This window comes from Ammospiza nelsoni, chromosome 8 (genome assembly GCF_027579445.1).
Source record: "Ammospiza nelsoni isolate bAmmNel1 chromosome 8, bAmmNel1.pri, whole genome shotgun sequence".
Lineage (NCBI taxonomy): Eukaryota > Metazoa > Chordata > Aves > Passeriformes > Passerellidae > Ammospiza > Ammospiza nelsoni.
The window spans coordinates 19,636,873-19,650,918 of NC_080640.1; the positions used below are offsets into that span (position 1 = coordinate 19,636,873).

Here is a 14,046-nt window from a genome sequence, read left to right on the forward strand (position 1 = left end):
AAGATCTGAAGTAGTTATGATGGCATCTCTGAAATACTCTGAAAACTGAGAAGGGTTTTTTTGGTTTCATGGGGATAGTGTCCAGAACTGGTTACCCTCAGCTTGCATTAAAAATAGCTTGTGCAGAATGACTTTTTGTTACTGTGTGAAGGCTCTCATCTTGATCCACTTTATTTGGATTACCCATCTTGAGAACCTCACTGGCCAGTATGTATTGAATATACTGTATGATCCAATATCCAGGTTTTTTTCATTGTTGCTTTGCATCTTGTAGCTGGATTAAACCAAAATTTTGTTCCCTAAATGTAGATAGCTGGAATCCTTTTTTAGTGCTACCAAAATAAAGTTCTCTGTGAAGAGTGTAAAAAAAAAAGGATTCAGATGGTGCTAATGTTTGCTGAGAATTCTAGGCAACTTCTCTTTAATTCTATTCTTAAAGCAGACCTTTCACTTCCCTGGGCTCCACCAGATGCATTCCTGGCACTCCTCCTGTCTCCTGGCAAACTTTAGTTAAGTTCATCCTTTATGTTCTTTATGATTTTTCGCCTTGATAAGGCTTACACCAGACATATGCACAAACACTAATTCTTAAAATTCACCCTGGAAGTCCTCAAGCCCTGTAAGGACTACTCTATTTTCAGTAGAGACTAGGCTTAAATTAACCTTTCTTAACTGCTGGTAACTGAAGGTAATGACATCAAACTGCTGTTTGAGGGCTCTGTAAGGTTTACACTGTTTTCTAATCTGAAAAAGGCAACAAGATCTTTCTAAGTGCGTTCAGAAAAAATTATTCCATTTTATGTTTTTTCCTGAATTGCTGTCCCACAGTGGAGAGAGAGACTAGGCTTGATTGTTTCAGGACATTCCCTAGCTATGTGAAGCACTGTGTTAGTTCATTCCTTCAGTGAGTGATTAATCAGAGTGTTCTTTAAGTAGTTTAGAGGTCTATATTGTCGTGGTTCTGGATACTACCATGGGAACAGATGGCATGGCAGGTGCCAGGCTATATGGTGGAGGCACAAACTGGTACATGTTTTGGGTAGATGGCATATACAAGGCAATCCTGATGGATGAGCATAGTGAAAAACTTGACAGAAATACCACCTTGAAAATTAAAAAACACAGGTGATGCACAAAGGCCCTTCCTTCATATCCCTGGTGCTTTGTGATAGTCTGTTCCATATCCTTCACCTCCTTGTTCTCCCATTCCCCTCAGCCGTGTGTATCTTGAGTGCTGCTTTTTTTGTGACTTTCCATTTTGTACATCTTGTATGTGATCTTGGATCTTGACATCAAAGGTGACACTTACAGCCTGGGAACTTGTTGACTATTAAACTTTTTATTTTCACCCAACATAGCACAGTCTCTGGAATTCTTCTGTGGTAGATGAGACATTTTGCACTAACTTAATGAAAATTAAGAACTTAATCACAGGATGGTTTGAGATGGAAGAGCGCATAAAGCTCATCATGGTACAGCCACAGCTTCTCTTGGGCAACCTGCAACCTGTACCATTCTCACAGTAAAGAATTTCTTCCTGATATAAAACCACATTTTTGGCAAACATTGGAAACTTGTGTGCAAACAAGAGCAAGAAGCATTTGTTGGGAAGTAAACTAATGGGAATTACAGAGAAAAAGTAAAATTCTTAAGAGGAAGAAAAACAAGCAAATAGATAGTTGGAAGATGGGAAATTGTGGAGGTCTTGGCTAAGTTCTGCTAGGAAGAATGAATCTCTATTTAGCTAGTTATTTATCTGGTAAGAATTGCAAATAAAAGTAGAGGCACTGTTGTTGGGTCTTCTGCAGTGTTTGTAGCTGCAAGCTTTTTCTTTTAATGCCATTACTAAATGCTTCTTTCAGTGACCCATGGATTGAAAGTGGAGTCCAGATATTAGAGTTGAGAAGAAAAGTGTATGGTCTTCTGTGGCCTCTTTATTTATGTTGCTTCTTTAGCTGGCAAAACTTTGTAATGCATGTTTTTAAAAAGTAAATGCAAAATATATGAAAAGCATAGCTATAATACATGCTTGCACTTCTTTTCTATGCAGGGATTGTTGGAGAAGCAGATGAAAATGGGGAAGATTATTACCTTTGGACTTACAAAAAACTTGAAATAGGTTTCAATGGAAATAGAATTGTAGATGTCAATCTGACCAGTGAAGGAAAGGTGAAATTGGTACCAAACACAAAAATCCAGATGTCATATTCAGTAAGTAATTTGGTGATGCACATGTAATAATAAATTCTACATGGTGAAATAACTCAAAAATAGGTACTTGTATACTATAATATGTACTGATATGTTGGGCTGTGTTAGAGGAAGATGCATCTTCACTCCTTCAATTATTCTGTTTTGTTGCTGAAAAACCTTGATAGATTTATTAATAATGAATGTAAAATTATTATTTTTGAAGTACTCCAAACAAACTGGAGCTTCTGTAATGTGCAGAAAAGTGTTTTAGTGGGAAAGGAAGATACCCTGAAATAATGGAGACTGGAAGTATAGAGGACCCATGAGAAGGTACACATTGTCTTCATGTTTGGACTTCTGACCTTTGTATCATGGGTTTGAACTGGATTCTCAGCTAGTATAAGAACCCACTGTAAACCTTTATACTTTGCAAGCAGTTAATGTCAAAATTTACTTTGTTTTGCTATTCCAGTAGAAATTTCTTATTTATATAACATGATTAATGAGGTTTTAAATTTTTTAAATTTCTTTTTCTGAAGCTCTCTGATATGATATTGAGTTGCTATGATAAAAGGTCATGAATAAACAATGCTTGCTGGTTGAGACAGATGATTTTTTTCAGTTTTCCTCTTTATTTAGTTGATGTTACTTAAATCAAGTGATGGTTCACTTGTCATGTTCAGCACATTTGTATAGTGAAACCATTTTTTAATGCACTGCTTTTCTTCCATACATGGATGTCAGCATAGGATTTTATTTCAGAAAATATTCTTGCCACAGTTACATTTCTTTTGTGCTGAATAAGTTGTATAGTTTGAAGAGCAGATAACTGGATTTTGTATGTGCTTTTTAGTATTACATTTACCGTAATTTCCCTATTTTTGCTGCAAAATTGATAGTAGAAATTTCAGAATTTGCTATTTCAAATTCTACCATCATTGTGAAGTCCATTTGCTCTAAATTTGAAGTTGGACAGCAACTTAAAAGCCGAGTAGCAACCACTAATAAAAATAACATAAGATACTCCCTTAAAGACTTTCTAGCATGCAAAGCTCAGGACTTCTCTCTCAAATTCTGTTGGCACCGCTGGGCAATTGCTGGGCTGTCCTGTGTGTGGTGTTTAATTCACAGATTGTCATTGGTGGATTTGTTCTAAACTGTGCTTCATAGTGGCAGGTGCTCAAATGAGAAATGTTTCTGCTTGAAACAATTTTGAAAGCTACTAATCTTGAACAAAGTTGTAATTTGAACTGAGGAACATTAATATCAAACCTCAAAGTGTAGTTCTGGCATCTTGGGGTTTTTAACATGTCTCAGGACTGTGGTGAGTGATTGGGGTGTTCAATCTACATTTATATGCTTTCTTCTATACTCAGTAAGAGAACAGCTTTTGGAAGGGATAGTTACTTCTCATGAATTTTAAAATTGGAATGTACAAGGGGGCTACATTTGTTTCACTATCACTAAAAATCCTGGTAATTTTTGGCATGCTTTTGAAAAAGATTTTCAGATAGGCTTGTATTTAGTTTGTAAAATTATTTTGATTTTTAAATGCAGTCTTGCAAAAATTGACAAAAATACTCTGTGCTACCATATTAGCACCATGTAGTTCATTAATGCAATTACATTTTCCAAATCAAAAGCAGTCCTCTCTGCAGCTGGTGGAGAACTGACATCTGTAATATGCTGTTACCCTGTGATAGTCTGTCCATAATCACATACTCTTCCAGTTGGTTTCAGAATAATTTATTGGCAATTGAAGTGTCTAGATTCATAGTAATTACATGTATGTGTGTATGTATACTTATGTATATATACGTTGTATAGATTCTATAATCATGAAAAAGGTTTGTGGTATTTGACAACTACAAATCTGTATCTTTGGTTAACCTCACATAGATTAACCCTTAGAGAGAACTGAGCTAATCCAAGACTGATTCTTCCTTGTTCTTAAACACAAGCATGTACAAGATTAGATCCATGAGGAGAGGAGGCTGGTGTTCATTCTGTGCCTGACCTGTAGATGCCAGTCCTTAAGAATATAATTCCATTGTTTTTTGCTAAACCCCATTCATATTGAAGAGGACACCTAAAGTGGATGATTTTTAATATGTGTTCTGGGTTTCTGCATGTGAGTATAGCTAAAAATACTGTAAAAATATAAACATTTCTCTCTTCAGGTGAAATGGAAGAAATCAGATGTGAAGTTTGAAGACCGTTTTGACAAGTATCTTGACCCATCTTTCTTTCAGCACCGAGTATGTATTGTTCACGACAGCCTTACAATACATCCCTTTACAATGGTTGCATTAGTTTAGATGTCATGCAGGTTTTGGATTACATCATTGAATTTTCATATTTTCCAGGTGCTCTGGGACAATAAAGCAGGCAGGTCTGACTATTGTTTAAGTGGCAGTGTTGCTGCTAAAATAGGATGGCTCTGTTCTTTTGGGGCACTTCAATAAATGTGCAGGCAAGCCTCAAGCTTGCAGAAAATATAGTGTAGTTCAAAAAAATCCTTTCAGGTGACCAGAAACAATGAAACTTCAGGGACAGGACTGTGCAACTATGTAAGCTGAATAAATGCAGTTGGCCATTGGTACACTTCTTTCTGAAGCAAATGCAGAGCAAAAAGCGTTAACTAAGCCAGTTATCAGTTGTGGCGCTATCAGTTGTGTTTAAATCTGAGGTTGTAATCTCCTTAAGTGTAGTGTACTGAGCTGTGCTGCTTTCTGAAATTAGGGGCTTTGCATTCTGTTTGGAGCTCAGTGAAAACCAGAAGTATATGCTTTTGAGAGCAAAAATAATGCTGCTGCACATTTTCATCCTGTGCAGAGCAGTAAATTCCTTTGGATTCTCTACTTGAGCCTCTTCTCTAGGAAGGCAGCAGTGCATGGTGTTGTCTTTTGCTTATCAAGGGAGCATGCACAGCCAATTGTTCAAACTTTGCTGCTGCTTAACTAAGTTGTGATAACTTGGTCCTGATCGAGGCTGGCTGATAAAAAGGTTTATGAGTGGTGTTTCACAGGCCAGTTTTAGTGTCACTCTCTGAAAATGTAGTGTTACTTTGCTAGTGCTGACAAGCTGTCCTTATAGGCAACAATTTATCCTTATTGGAACAATTTCAAACACATTTACAGTTCTAAATTTTATGTGTGTGTTTTCTTTTTGTAGATTCACTGGTTTTCAATTTTCAATTCTTTTATGATGGTGATCTTTCTGGTTGGCCTGGTGTCTATGATATTAATGAGAACTTTGCGAAAAGATTATGCAAGATACAGCAAGGAGGAAGAAATGGATGATATGGTAAGACCTGCATATATGCTTTAAAAACTCCTTTTTTAAGGCTTATTGTTTTCCTGTTGTACATTCATTGTGTTAGCAGCTCTGAATGGCTTTCTTCAATTGGACAGAAAATGCCTTTTGTGTGTCTTGGAAGTGTTACTGGTTTTCTTTATAACATGCTTCTAGGTTGCGACCCAAAAATCTCTCTCTAGTCACTGTGTTAATGTTCATATCCAACCTTAGGATTAACTAGGTCCATTCTGACTTTGTAGTAGAAGCCTGATATACTCCTAAGCACCTCAGAGGCTTTAGGGACAGGGAGGGATTCTGGTAGATTCTATTGTGTCATACATTCAGGTAGTAATTTGTTGTCTTCATAAGCATCTGAAAAGTTTTCGATTTGATGCATTTAGAAGACAAGACACACTTCACTTGAAGTTGCTTTATTAAATCAGACCTTTTGTTTTTATGTAGCTTGTGTGTTTGTCTTGAATTGTCATGACTAGACTTAAAATTTGTTGTTGTTGTTCCCAGGACAGAGATCTAGGTGATGAGTATGGGTGGAAGCAGGTCCATGGAGATGTGTTTAGACCATCCAGTCATCCTCTAATATTTTCATCGCTTATTGGGTCTGGCTGTCAAATTTTTGCTGTGTCTCTTATAGTTATTATTGTTGCAATGATAGAAGATTTATACACAGAGTAAGTATAATTGTGCCATGTCTTCCATATATAAATGTTTAAGTGAACAAAATAATTACAAAAATTTCTGTTCTAAGTGGCCTGAATAAAAGTGTTTGAGAGTCTCTAGTAGTAATCTGCAGATCAGATGTAGTATTAAGAAGTGCTCTTTTAATTTGTAATGAAACTTTGTCCTACTGTTATCACGTTAGTCAGTCTTCTTTGATTTTCTCTTTTAGTGCTTGCTTTTTGAATGATTTATTTTGAAACTAGTTTGTTCTGCAGAATCACTAGTAGATAATATGGGAATTATATGTATTCAAAGGTACATATTTCACTCCTGGTTTCATCCAGAGTGACAAGATGTTATTATATTTCTGGCCCCATTTCCCCACCATGTCCTGTGAAGACTGAAATAAGAGTGTGCTCTGTTGTGAATAGTCCTGTTTTCAGCTAACAAGTCAGTATTAAGTCAGTCTTATCACAAGTCTGCTTGGGAATGAAAATGTAATTCTTTTAGTTCTTTTGAACACATTGTGCTCAGCCTGTGTTGATGTAAAATCCCCAGAAATAGGTCCTGACTGGAAAGAATCAATTAAAAAAAAGAAATAATAGTCAAGTTTAAATTTAACACAGTACTTGTAGTTCACCTGTTTTCTTCCTTTACCTCTTAATTTGATTGAGATTTTTGGGTTACTGGGTGGACTTCATATGCTTCTGTAGTGATTGTGTTTTGGGTATTGGAGGGAATTATTGGCTTGTGTTTGGGTTTTGGGGGTTTTTTACAAGTGATTTGTTTTAAGCAGTGACTAAACTTTGGTCTCTATCACCTGTAACTTGATTTTAGCAAGTTGTAATGCTTCTAATGTGCCGCTGGAGGGAACACTTGGTTTTCATTTTAGTGGCCTTTTACCGGTGTGTTTAAAAAGCCACTCTGTAGTACCAGAATCTTGGCATATTTTCATTTTCCATAGGGTGTTATTCCCCTCCTTGTGTCTCATGGTGGTGTTTCTAGACAGGAATGCATACACATTTTAATTGTGCAGCATATCAGCCCTTCAGAGGACAAAAGGAAACCATTTCAGAATGTATGTGCCCTGTAGGTTAGTCATGACACTTGTAAAATGTATCAGAGTAGTATTTTTTTAAAAGATGTGTGCACTTAGTCTTTTATTGCAATAGGCCTTTCTGTCAATTTCAAAGTGAATTTAATTCTGGGTGTGTAGTGGAATAATTGACCAAATGTGGTGCAGACAACTGTTATGTTTAGGAAAACAGCACCAAGTCTGGTGTTTTTACCGGTAGTCTGGATTTCCACAATGGCAGTGCCGTTTCAGACTGTGCCTGCTCTTGGGGGTTTTGCATGTCTCTCTAAATTGTCTTAAGTTAGGAGAAACTTTTAAAAAACAAATACTGGTAGAACAGTCCTTCAGTGTGTGTGACCAGCAGGTATATTTGCTTTGGTCATGCTGTCATGGAAGCTTAAGTGCTAAAGATTGCTTCTTTGAGTACAGCAGGCATCCAGGAATGGTTCCTCAAACACCAAAATGGCAGTAACTAGAATCTCTCAGAGCAACTAATTTGAAGGAAGTACAGTAAGTCAGCTGAAAACCTACTGCTATTTGCTGTTGAAGAATAGCAGACGGATGTGGGGAAACAATTCTATTAATGAATAACATTTATATCTTCCTATTCTTAGATGCGATCTTTTAAAATGTATTTGGAAATGGCTTCTTTGATTTAAAATTATTAGCTTTGCTTGTAAAATTTCAGAAAAATTACGCCAAAATTAGTAGTCCAACGTTTAATGGGGTGACATTTAAAAATTACTAAGCTCTTCTGATTGCAATACTTAATGCTGATTTGTGACTTCATTATAGTATTTATAGTTTCTAAATCTAATTTTCTGCCAGATGAGCACTTTCCATCTTAAAAGTTAATTTCTGGGGGATGGCAGAAACATTATTCACAATCTTAGTATATTTTTGTTAATACTGGCCTTTTGACATTTTATCTGCAGTTGAATCTTACACTTAATGGATGTCATGTAAATAATTATTTATGCACAAAGTACACGCATCCAAATGTCAGGGTATATTTATCAGAGGTGAGAGTCTGTACTCCAGTTAAAATAAAGGCATGTTAGGAAAGACTGTAGTATGTCAAAACTCTCTTTCCCACATTGAATTAGACTTGGCCAAAGCCTTGTGTACGAACAGTTCTCATTCTAACGCAGATTTTACAGTTCAAGCACTTCTAAATATTTGTAGTACATAAAAATATTAAATAACTTCTTCTGCTAAAAGTACAGGGTTTTTTTGCTCTAATCATGTTTGGTTTTGTATGTCATTATGTAATTTACCAAAAACATCCCTTCTTGTAGGAGAGGATCAATGCTTAGTACAGCTATATTTGTTTATGCTGCAACATCACCAGTGAATGGATATTTTGGAGGAAGCCTTTATGCTAGACAAGGAGGTAAATTGTTTTCATGTTTCAGCATTTTCATTGCATTGTTAAATTGAGAAGTTGTTATTTTCTGATTTGCACCAATGTAGAAGAGTCCTCTTGGAGTTAGATGGAATCCATTAGATTCTTAATAAACAGGAAATATTTTGAGTATATTTAACTTTCATATTATCTACTCAGTCAGTACTGGCTATGCTTTCTAAAAAGGTAACTGAAGTCTTAGGTTAATTTAAAAGAGCTAAAGAACTTTTAACAGTTGTGATTTCCAAATTGCTTGTAATACTTTTGTATATCATTTTTGGCTCATGACATCCACAGAGTATAACAGCCTTTCCCTTTTGTGTAACATGTTGTTAAACAGCTCATGTCATCTTCTCCAGTTGACTCCTACATAGTCCTCTTCTTTATGTGCTAGGGGGGTTATGTTAGGCTAACACAAAAAGGACAAATATAGATTATTTACTAGACCATTAATTGCAGATGGAGAGAACTGTTTATATAATCTTTTAAAGAAAGTTATTCTACTTTCCAGTATTGCTCTGCTTTATACTTAGCAAATCAAAATAACCATCAGTAGAGAGCAGAAGCCAAGTAAAATTGACAGAAGATTTGAACAGGCTGTCTTCAAATGCTCTCCACTATGCCTCTGAGTTATGACCAGTTAGATTCTTGCAGTGCACTAGCTTCATCCATTCCCTATGCTGCAATAAAAGAATAATCAGTGTCTATTATCTTCTAGAGTGCTTAAAAAAATAAATCTGGTAAGTTCACAAAAAAAAATTTGTATCTTTTTAGCATGATATACCTGTTAATGTTCAATCTCAACTCTGAGTTTGGAGGTTGGAAGTTTTTTTTCATGTGACTTGTTTATAAACCTAGCAATTTGTACAAAACCAGATCTACTTAGAAAGGGGTTGCTGTGCTGTAATGTATTGTTATTTGTAGTTGAGCCAGATAAGTTTGTTGGTTGTTTTTTACAGGTAAACATGTATCAAACCATTAAATGCTGATTATGTGGGCACATGGTGAAAATACTTATGAGTGTCTTGAAAAATATGCTTTTAAAAATATCTTTTACTTACTGAATATTAATATCACAGTGTATAAATGTGGACCATTTTTAAGAGCATAGAAAGTACAGGGAATACAGATGGGGGAAATTTTTAAGATGTTGCCCAAAAGGATTTCTTTGATCTCCTCAGGGAGCTCTAAACTTAGTAATAACTGCTAACAGGTGTTCTGTTCCCTTGATGCTTGGAGTTTAGAAATCACTTTCTTTCTACCTTTTCTGTTGTTGAAAATGTCAAGAGTCCAGTTTTCCTGTATGTTAAATGCTGTGGCATTTTGCTTTTTAGCAGGGATAGCCCTTTCCTTAATGCATCCTGAAGGTGTGTCTGCGTTGGCTGGGTCCAGCTTGGACCAGGGCAGCCCCGAGCAGGAGCTGCCTGGAAGCAGCTGCAGTGCTGAGCTCTCCTGGGAGCAGTGCTGAGCTCTCCTGTGCTCCTCAAGCATTGTCTAATGCAGGTGCTGCACAGGGCCAGCTCTGCTATCTCTGTCTCTTCTCATCTGCAGCTACATGCACCCTCAGCTTTCACACCCCAGGTTCTTTGGCCAGCTTAGTCAGCATATGCTGTTCTTCAGCTGAAATGTTCTCATGCTGCATCCCTTTGCCTTTCTCATGCTGTATCCTTTTTCTTCTTTTCACGTGGCCCACTAAATTGATTAATGTGCTGCATCTTGTGAGTGACCAGAGTCAGCCAAAACTTAGTTTGCTCTTAGCTCTTGTATTGATGTAGTATGTTGTTACTTACTTCTTTCACCTTTTTGTGGGAGAAGTAGTCAAACATGTAAATTCTGGAGTGCTTGCTAGTCCTTTTTTTTTTAATGTGCTGTGTCTTACCAGTCCCATCGAAATGTCCCTTCTTACAGGAAGGCGATGGATAAAGCAGATGTTCATCGGAGCCTTCCTTATTCCAGCAATGGTGTGTGGAACTGCCTTCTTCATCAACTTCATTGCCATCTATTATCATGCTTCAAGAGCTATACCCTTTGCAACCATGGTGAGTTGTTTCATTGGCAAATTTAAATTCCACTGTACACACAGAAAAATGTTATTTTTTTAATAGAAATATATTTGTGAGTCATAGTTTAGAGCTAGCTAATTAGAAGTTTATCATGGGAGGGGGCTTAAGGTGCTTCAAATATAATTAATTTTAATCACAATAGCAACAGCTGATGGATGCCAAAAACAGTCTTATCTCTGCTTAAAGTGACACTTAAAGTGACGTTGCTGATTCTAGTCACCTCCTCATTGGTAGTAATTTCAAAGAATGCCTAAATACCAGCTTTTTACCAGTTAAATTAATTTCTGTAAAACCATTAAATGTAATATAAAGCTAAACATGTTTATAAACTCTTCACTTATTTTTTCTCATTTTCTTCTTCGAGAAATTAGATTAAAATTCTATCTTTGAATATATTTGTGTTAGTTGGTCAATGTGTCCCAAAGCAATATTGTGTTATTTTTTCTTTCCTGTGCTAGCAGCTATATACAGTATTGTCATAAAAGTTTACAGCGTTGATCTTTGATATGTGTAAAGAGACTGTTTTACTGCTAAGCCAGCAGTTATGGTATCCCATTTCTCACTTGTATTCTCATTTGGAGGCCAGGAATGCTGAGGGAAGGCGATTCCACGTGTACTGAAGTTTTTCTTGTGAATCTGTTCAACTGATTTGTATTTTAAGACCGTGGGCATGTGCATGGAAAAGCAAACTGATATATAAATCTTCAGGGTTCAATTCACCAGGATGTTAGAACTCTCCATACAGAGTGATTTTAATGTTTGCCAGGTTTTATGAAAGCGTTTGAATCATTGTGACTGTGGCAATAAAACTTGAGTGGAGTTAGCAGGCGAGCAGGTTATGAATCGGAAACTTCATCAGCATGAGCAGCGCTCTAATGGCTTCAAATCAACAAGCTGGTTTGTAGGAGGAAATGGAAATTGTTTGCAATTACCATGTTATGCTTGAGGTTGAAGTCCCTAGGAAGCCCTCTGGCTTTATGGATGAGATCCCTTTGTGTCTTTCCACTTCTCTTTTCACTGTAAAGAGGCTTCCAGAATTGTCTAATGCAAATTTGCTGCTTTCTTGGGGAAATAAAACCTCTGCCACCTAAATGTATTAGAATACAGAAATAACTTCCTTTACCCTGACATGTCTTGAAACCATCCTCCTTGATTTAAATTGCTGGCAAGTATTGCCCCTTCACTTGACTGCCATAAATCTGGAAAAAGCAGAAACTGAGTTACTGAAAAAAGTTCCATAGCAAAAAGGTTGCTAAGAGACTATTCTTAAATATGTCATCCTCTACTTTACCAGTTTTGCATTGCCACTTCCAGTGAAGTATCTAAGTAGTCTCTGTGACTTATTTCTTCTGTCCAGAGGAGTTTTCATAGGGAATTTAGGCAAGGGCAGCTGATAAAATCAAATCCACGACATCCAAACTGACACTCAGTTCTGTGTCTTTCACCTGCCTGGTATCTGTTTTTCTACACTTTGTCTTGAAGTCCTCAAATGGATTGGGCTCTTCAGGACCTTCGTGCATTGTTGTAGTCTGTTTTGAACTTCAAAACTTCATTCACCTTGTGTAACTCATTCCTGGTGTCTGGGATCTCCTTGAAGATGAAAGTTTGGAAAAATGGAAAGTTTGTTTCTGAAATCAGTCTTCACTCTTGTGACTCTGCCCTTAGCCCTTTTAGAAATACTTGCAAGCTATCTTACCTGTGGAATGCCAAACCTTCTGCAGGGAAATAAGCCATGAGCATAAACAAAGACTTAATCTCTTCCTTGGGGTAGCTTTCAGCTGTCCTTCCCTTCAGAATTATATCAAGAATGTGACAGGTTTTATTCAAATATGAGACCTTTTTAAAACTTAATGCATTGAAGCTTTCCGGAGCATATGAAGGAGATACAAAATCTGCTTTTTTTACTCATCCCTTCACCTTTATAGGAATGCAATGGGTACTGTTCAGTTATTCATGCCTTTGGAGTCCAAATTTGATTTTTTGGTGTATTTTGTTTATTATGTCCTCTTACTAGTGAACATTGAGTTCTGAAGTTGTTATACATCTTGACTTACTGTCGATGTTTATCAGTCTTTCTGGTATACTTAACAATCATCTTTATATTTGTGCGTGTGTGAGTGATATGTAAAAAGTGGAGTGTGGAAGATTTAAGAAGAGTTTTAAAATAATGGTATGTGAAGTGATTTCTCCATAATAAGTTTGAGGAGTATGTTACTAGTTCTGTGCAGATATACTGACTAATGCAGAATTTCTACAGAGTACAGCATGATTGAATTTGAAGGCACCATTTTAATTCTGGCATTTCATAAGTTGTGACTGCTTACCTTGTTCTGTGAGTGATGCATAATTTAAAGATTTCCATTAAGGCTACTATGACTAATGTAATATTCTGACTGCAAAATCTATGCAGCTTCTATTAACCGTTTTAAGATTTATTATTTTTGTTTTGTTTGAACAGTAGGTTCCTTTGTGGCTAAGGTTTCCAGTGCATTTTTAATGATTTAATTAAATAAAGTTAAGGACACAGTATTTCTCTTGGGATTGAGACCCTGTTTGCATCTTTTGTACCTTGTTTTGAAAAGAAAAAAGTGTTTCCTCCAACAGATAGCTTAATCCAAGGTTTCCCTGACAGCTTTGAGTTGATATGACTATTGACTGCCACTAAAAAAAGGGGACCTGGTGGTGCCAACCATTTTCATGCCTTAAGCCAGATAAAGAAATATACCTTACTGAAAAAGGGAGAAAATCCTATTACATGCATTCAGCAGAAAGTGACTGTGCAACCATTGGTCAGACTCCTTCATTTTGCTAAAAATAGACACCCATTAATTCTTCTGCCTACATTTTCAACAGTTCAATTTATTACTCAAAGCTACAGTCTAGATTAACAACTTAGTTGTAATAAAACTTGTAACGCTTTATGTTGAAGCCTTCTATTCTTTTTCTTGTAATGTTTGGAGAATGTGCAGAAAACTGTTGTGTTACAGAAATTTAGTAACCTCTGTATGGGAGGGAGTCTCATGACTCAGAGTGCATTTTGGTAGCTGACAGGGAAGATCAAGCTGCTGCTTTGACAGTTAATTTTTATTGCTTTTCTTCCCTGTGCATTAAGCAGACGTGGCACCATAGCCTGCCAGTAGCTGTTTAATATTAGATATGCTCATAAAAATTTTAATTATCACCCTTGAAAGAAGTTTAATCTACAGTTGTCAGGAAATATGAAACATGTGGCACTAGGAAATAAATTATATCCCTCTTCACAATGTTTCCTTTCAAATATGGAAAACTGAATTCTGCACATTCAGTCAAGGGTAGTAGAATATTTTTTCCCCATC

General features: G+C 36.4%; 1 protein-coding gene across 1 annotated transcript in view; it reads left to right on the forward strand.

Annotated features, from left to right (window-relative positions):
• The window catches only part of TM9SF3 (transmembrane 9 superfamily member 3), a 42,428-nt gene that overhangs the window by 14,427 nt on the left and 13,955 nt on the right, over positions 1–14,046 (forward strand). Inside the window, exons 4-9 of the mRNA XM_059477501.1 lie at positions 2,051–2,211; positions 4,374–4,451; positions 5,368–5,499; positions 6,013–6,179; positions 8,542–8,636; positions 10,557–10,687. Of these exons, the coding sequence (XP_059333484.1) occupies positions 2,051–2,211; positions 4,374–4,451; positions 5,368–5,499; positions 6,013–6,179; positions 8,542–8,636; positions 10,557–10,687 (764 nt within the window). The remainder of the gene's footprint in view (positions 1–2,050; positions 2,212–4,373; positions 4,452–5,367; positions 5,500–6,012; positions 6,180–8,541; positions 8,637–10,556; positions 10,688–14,046) is intronic.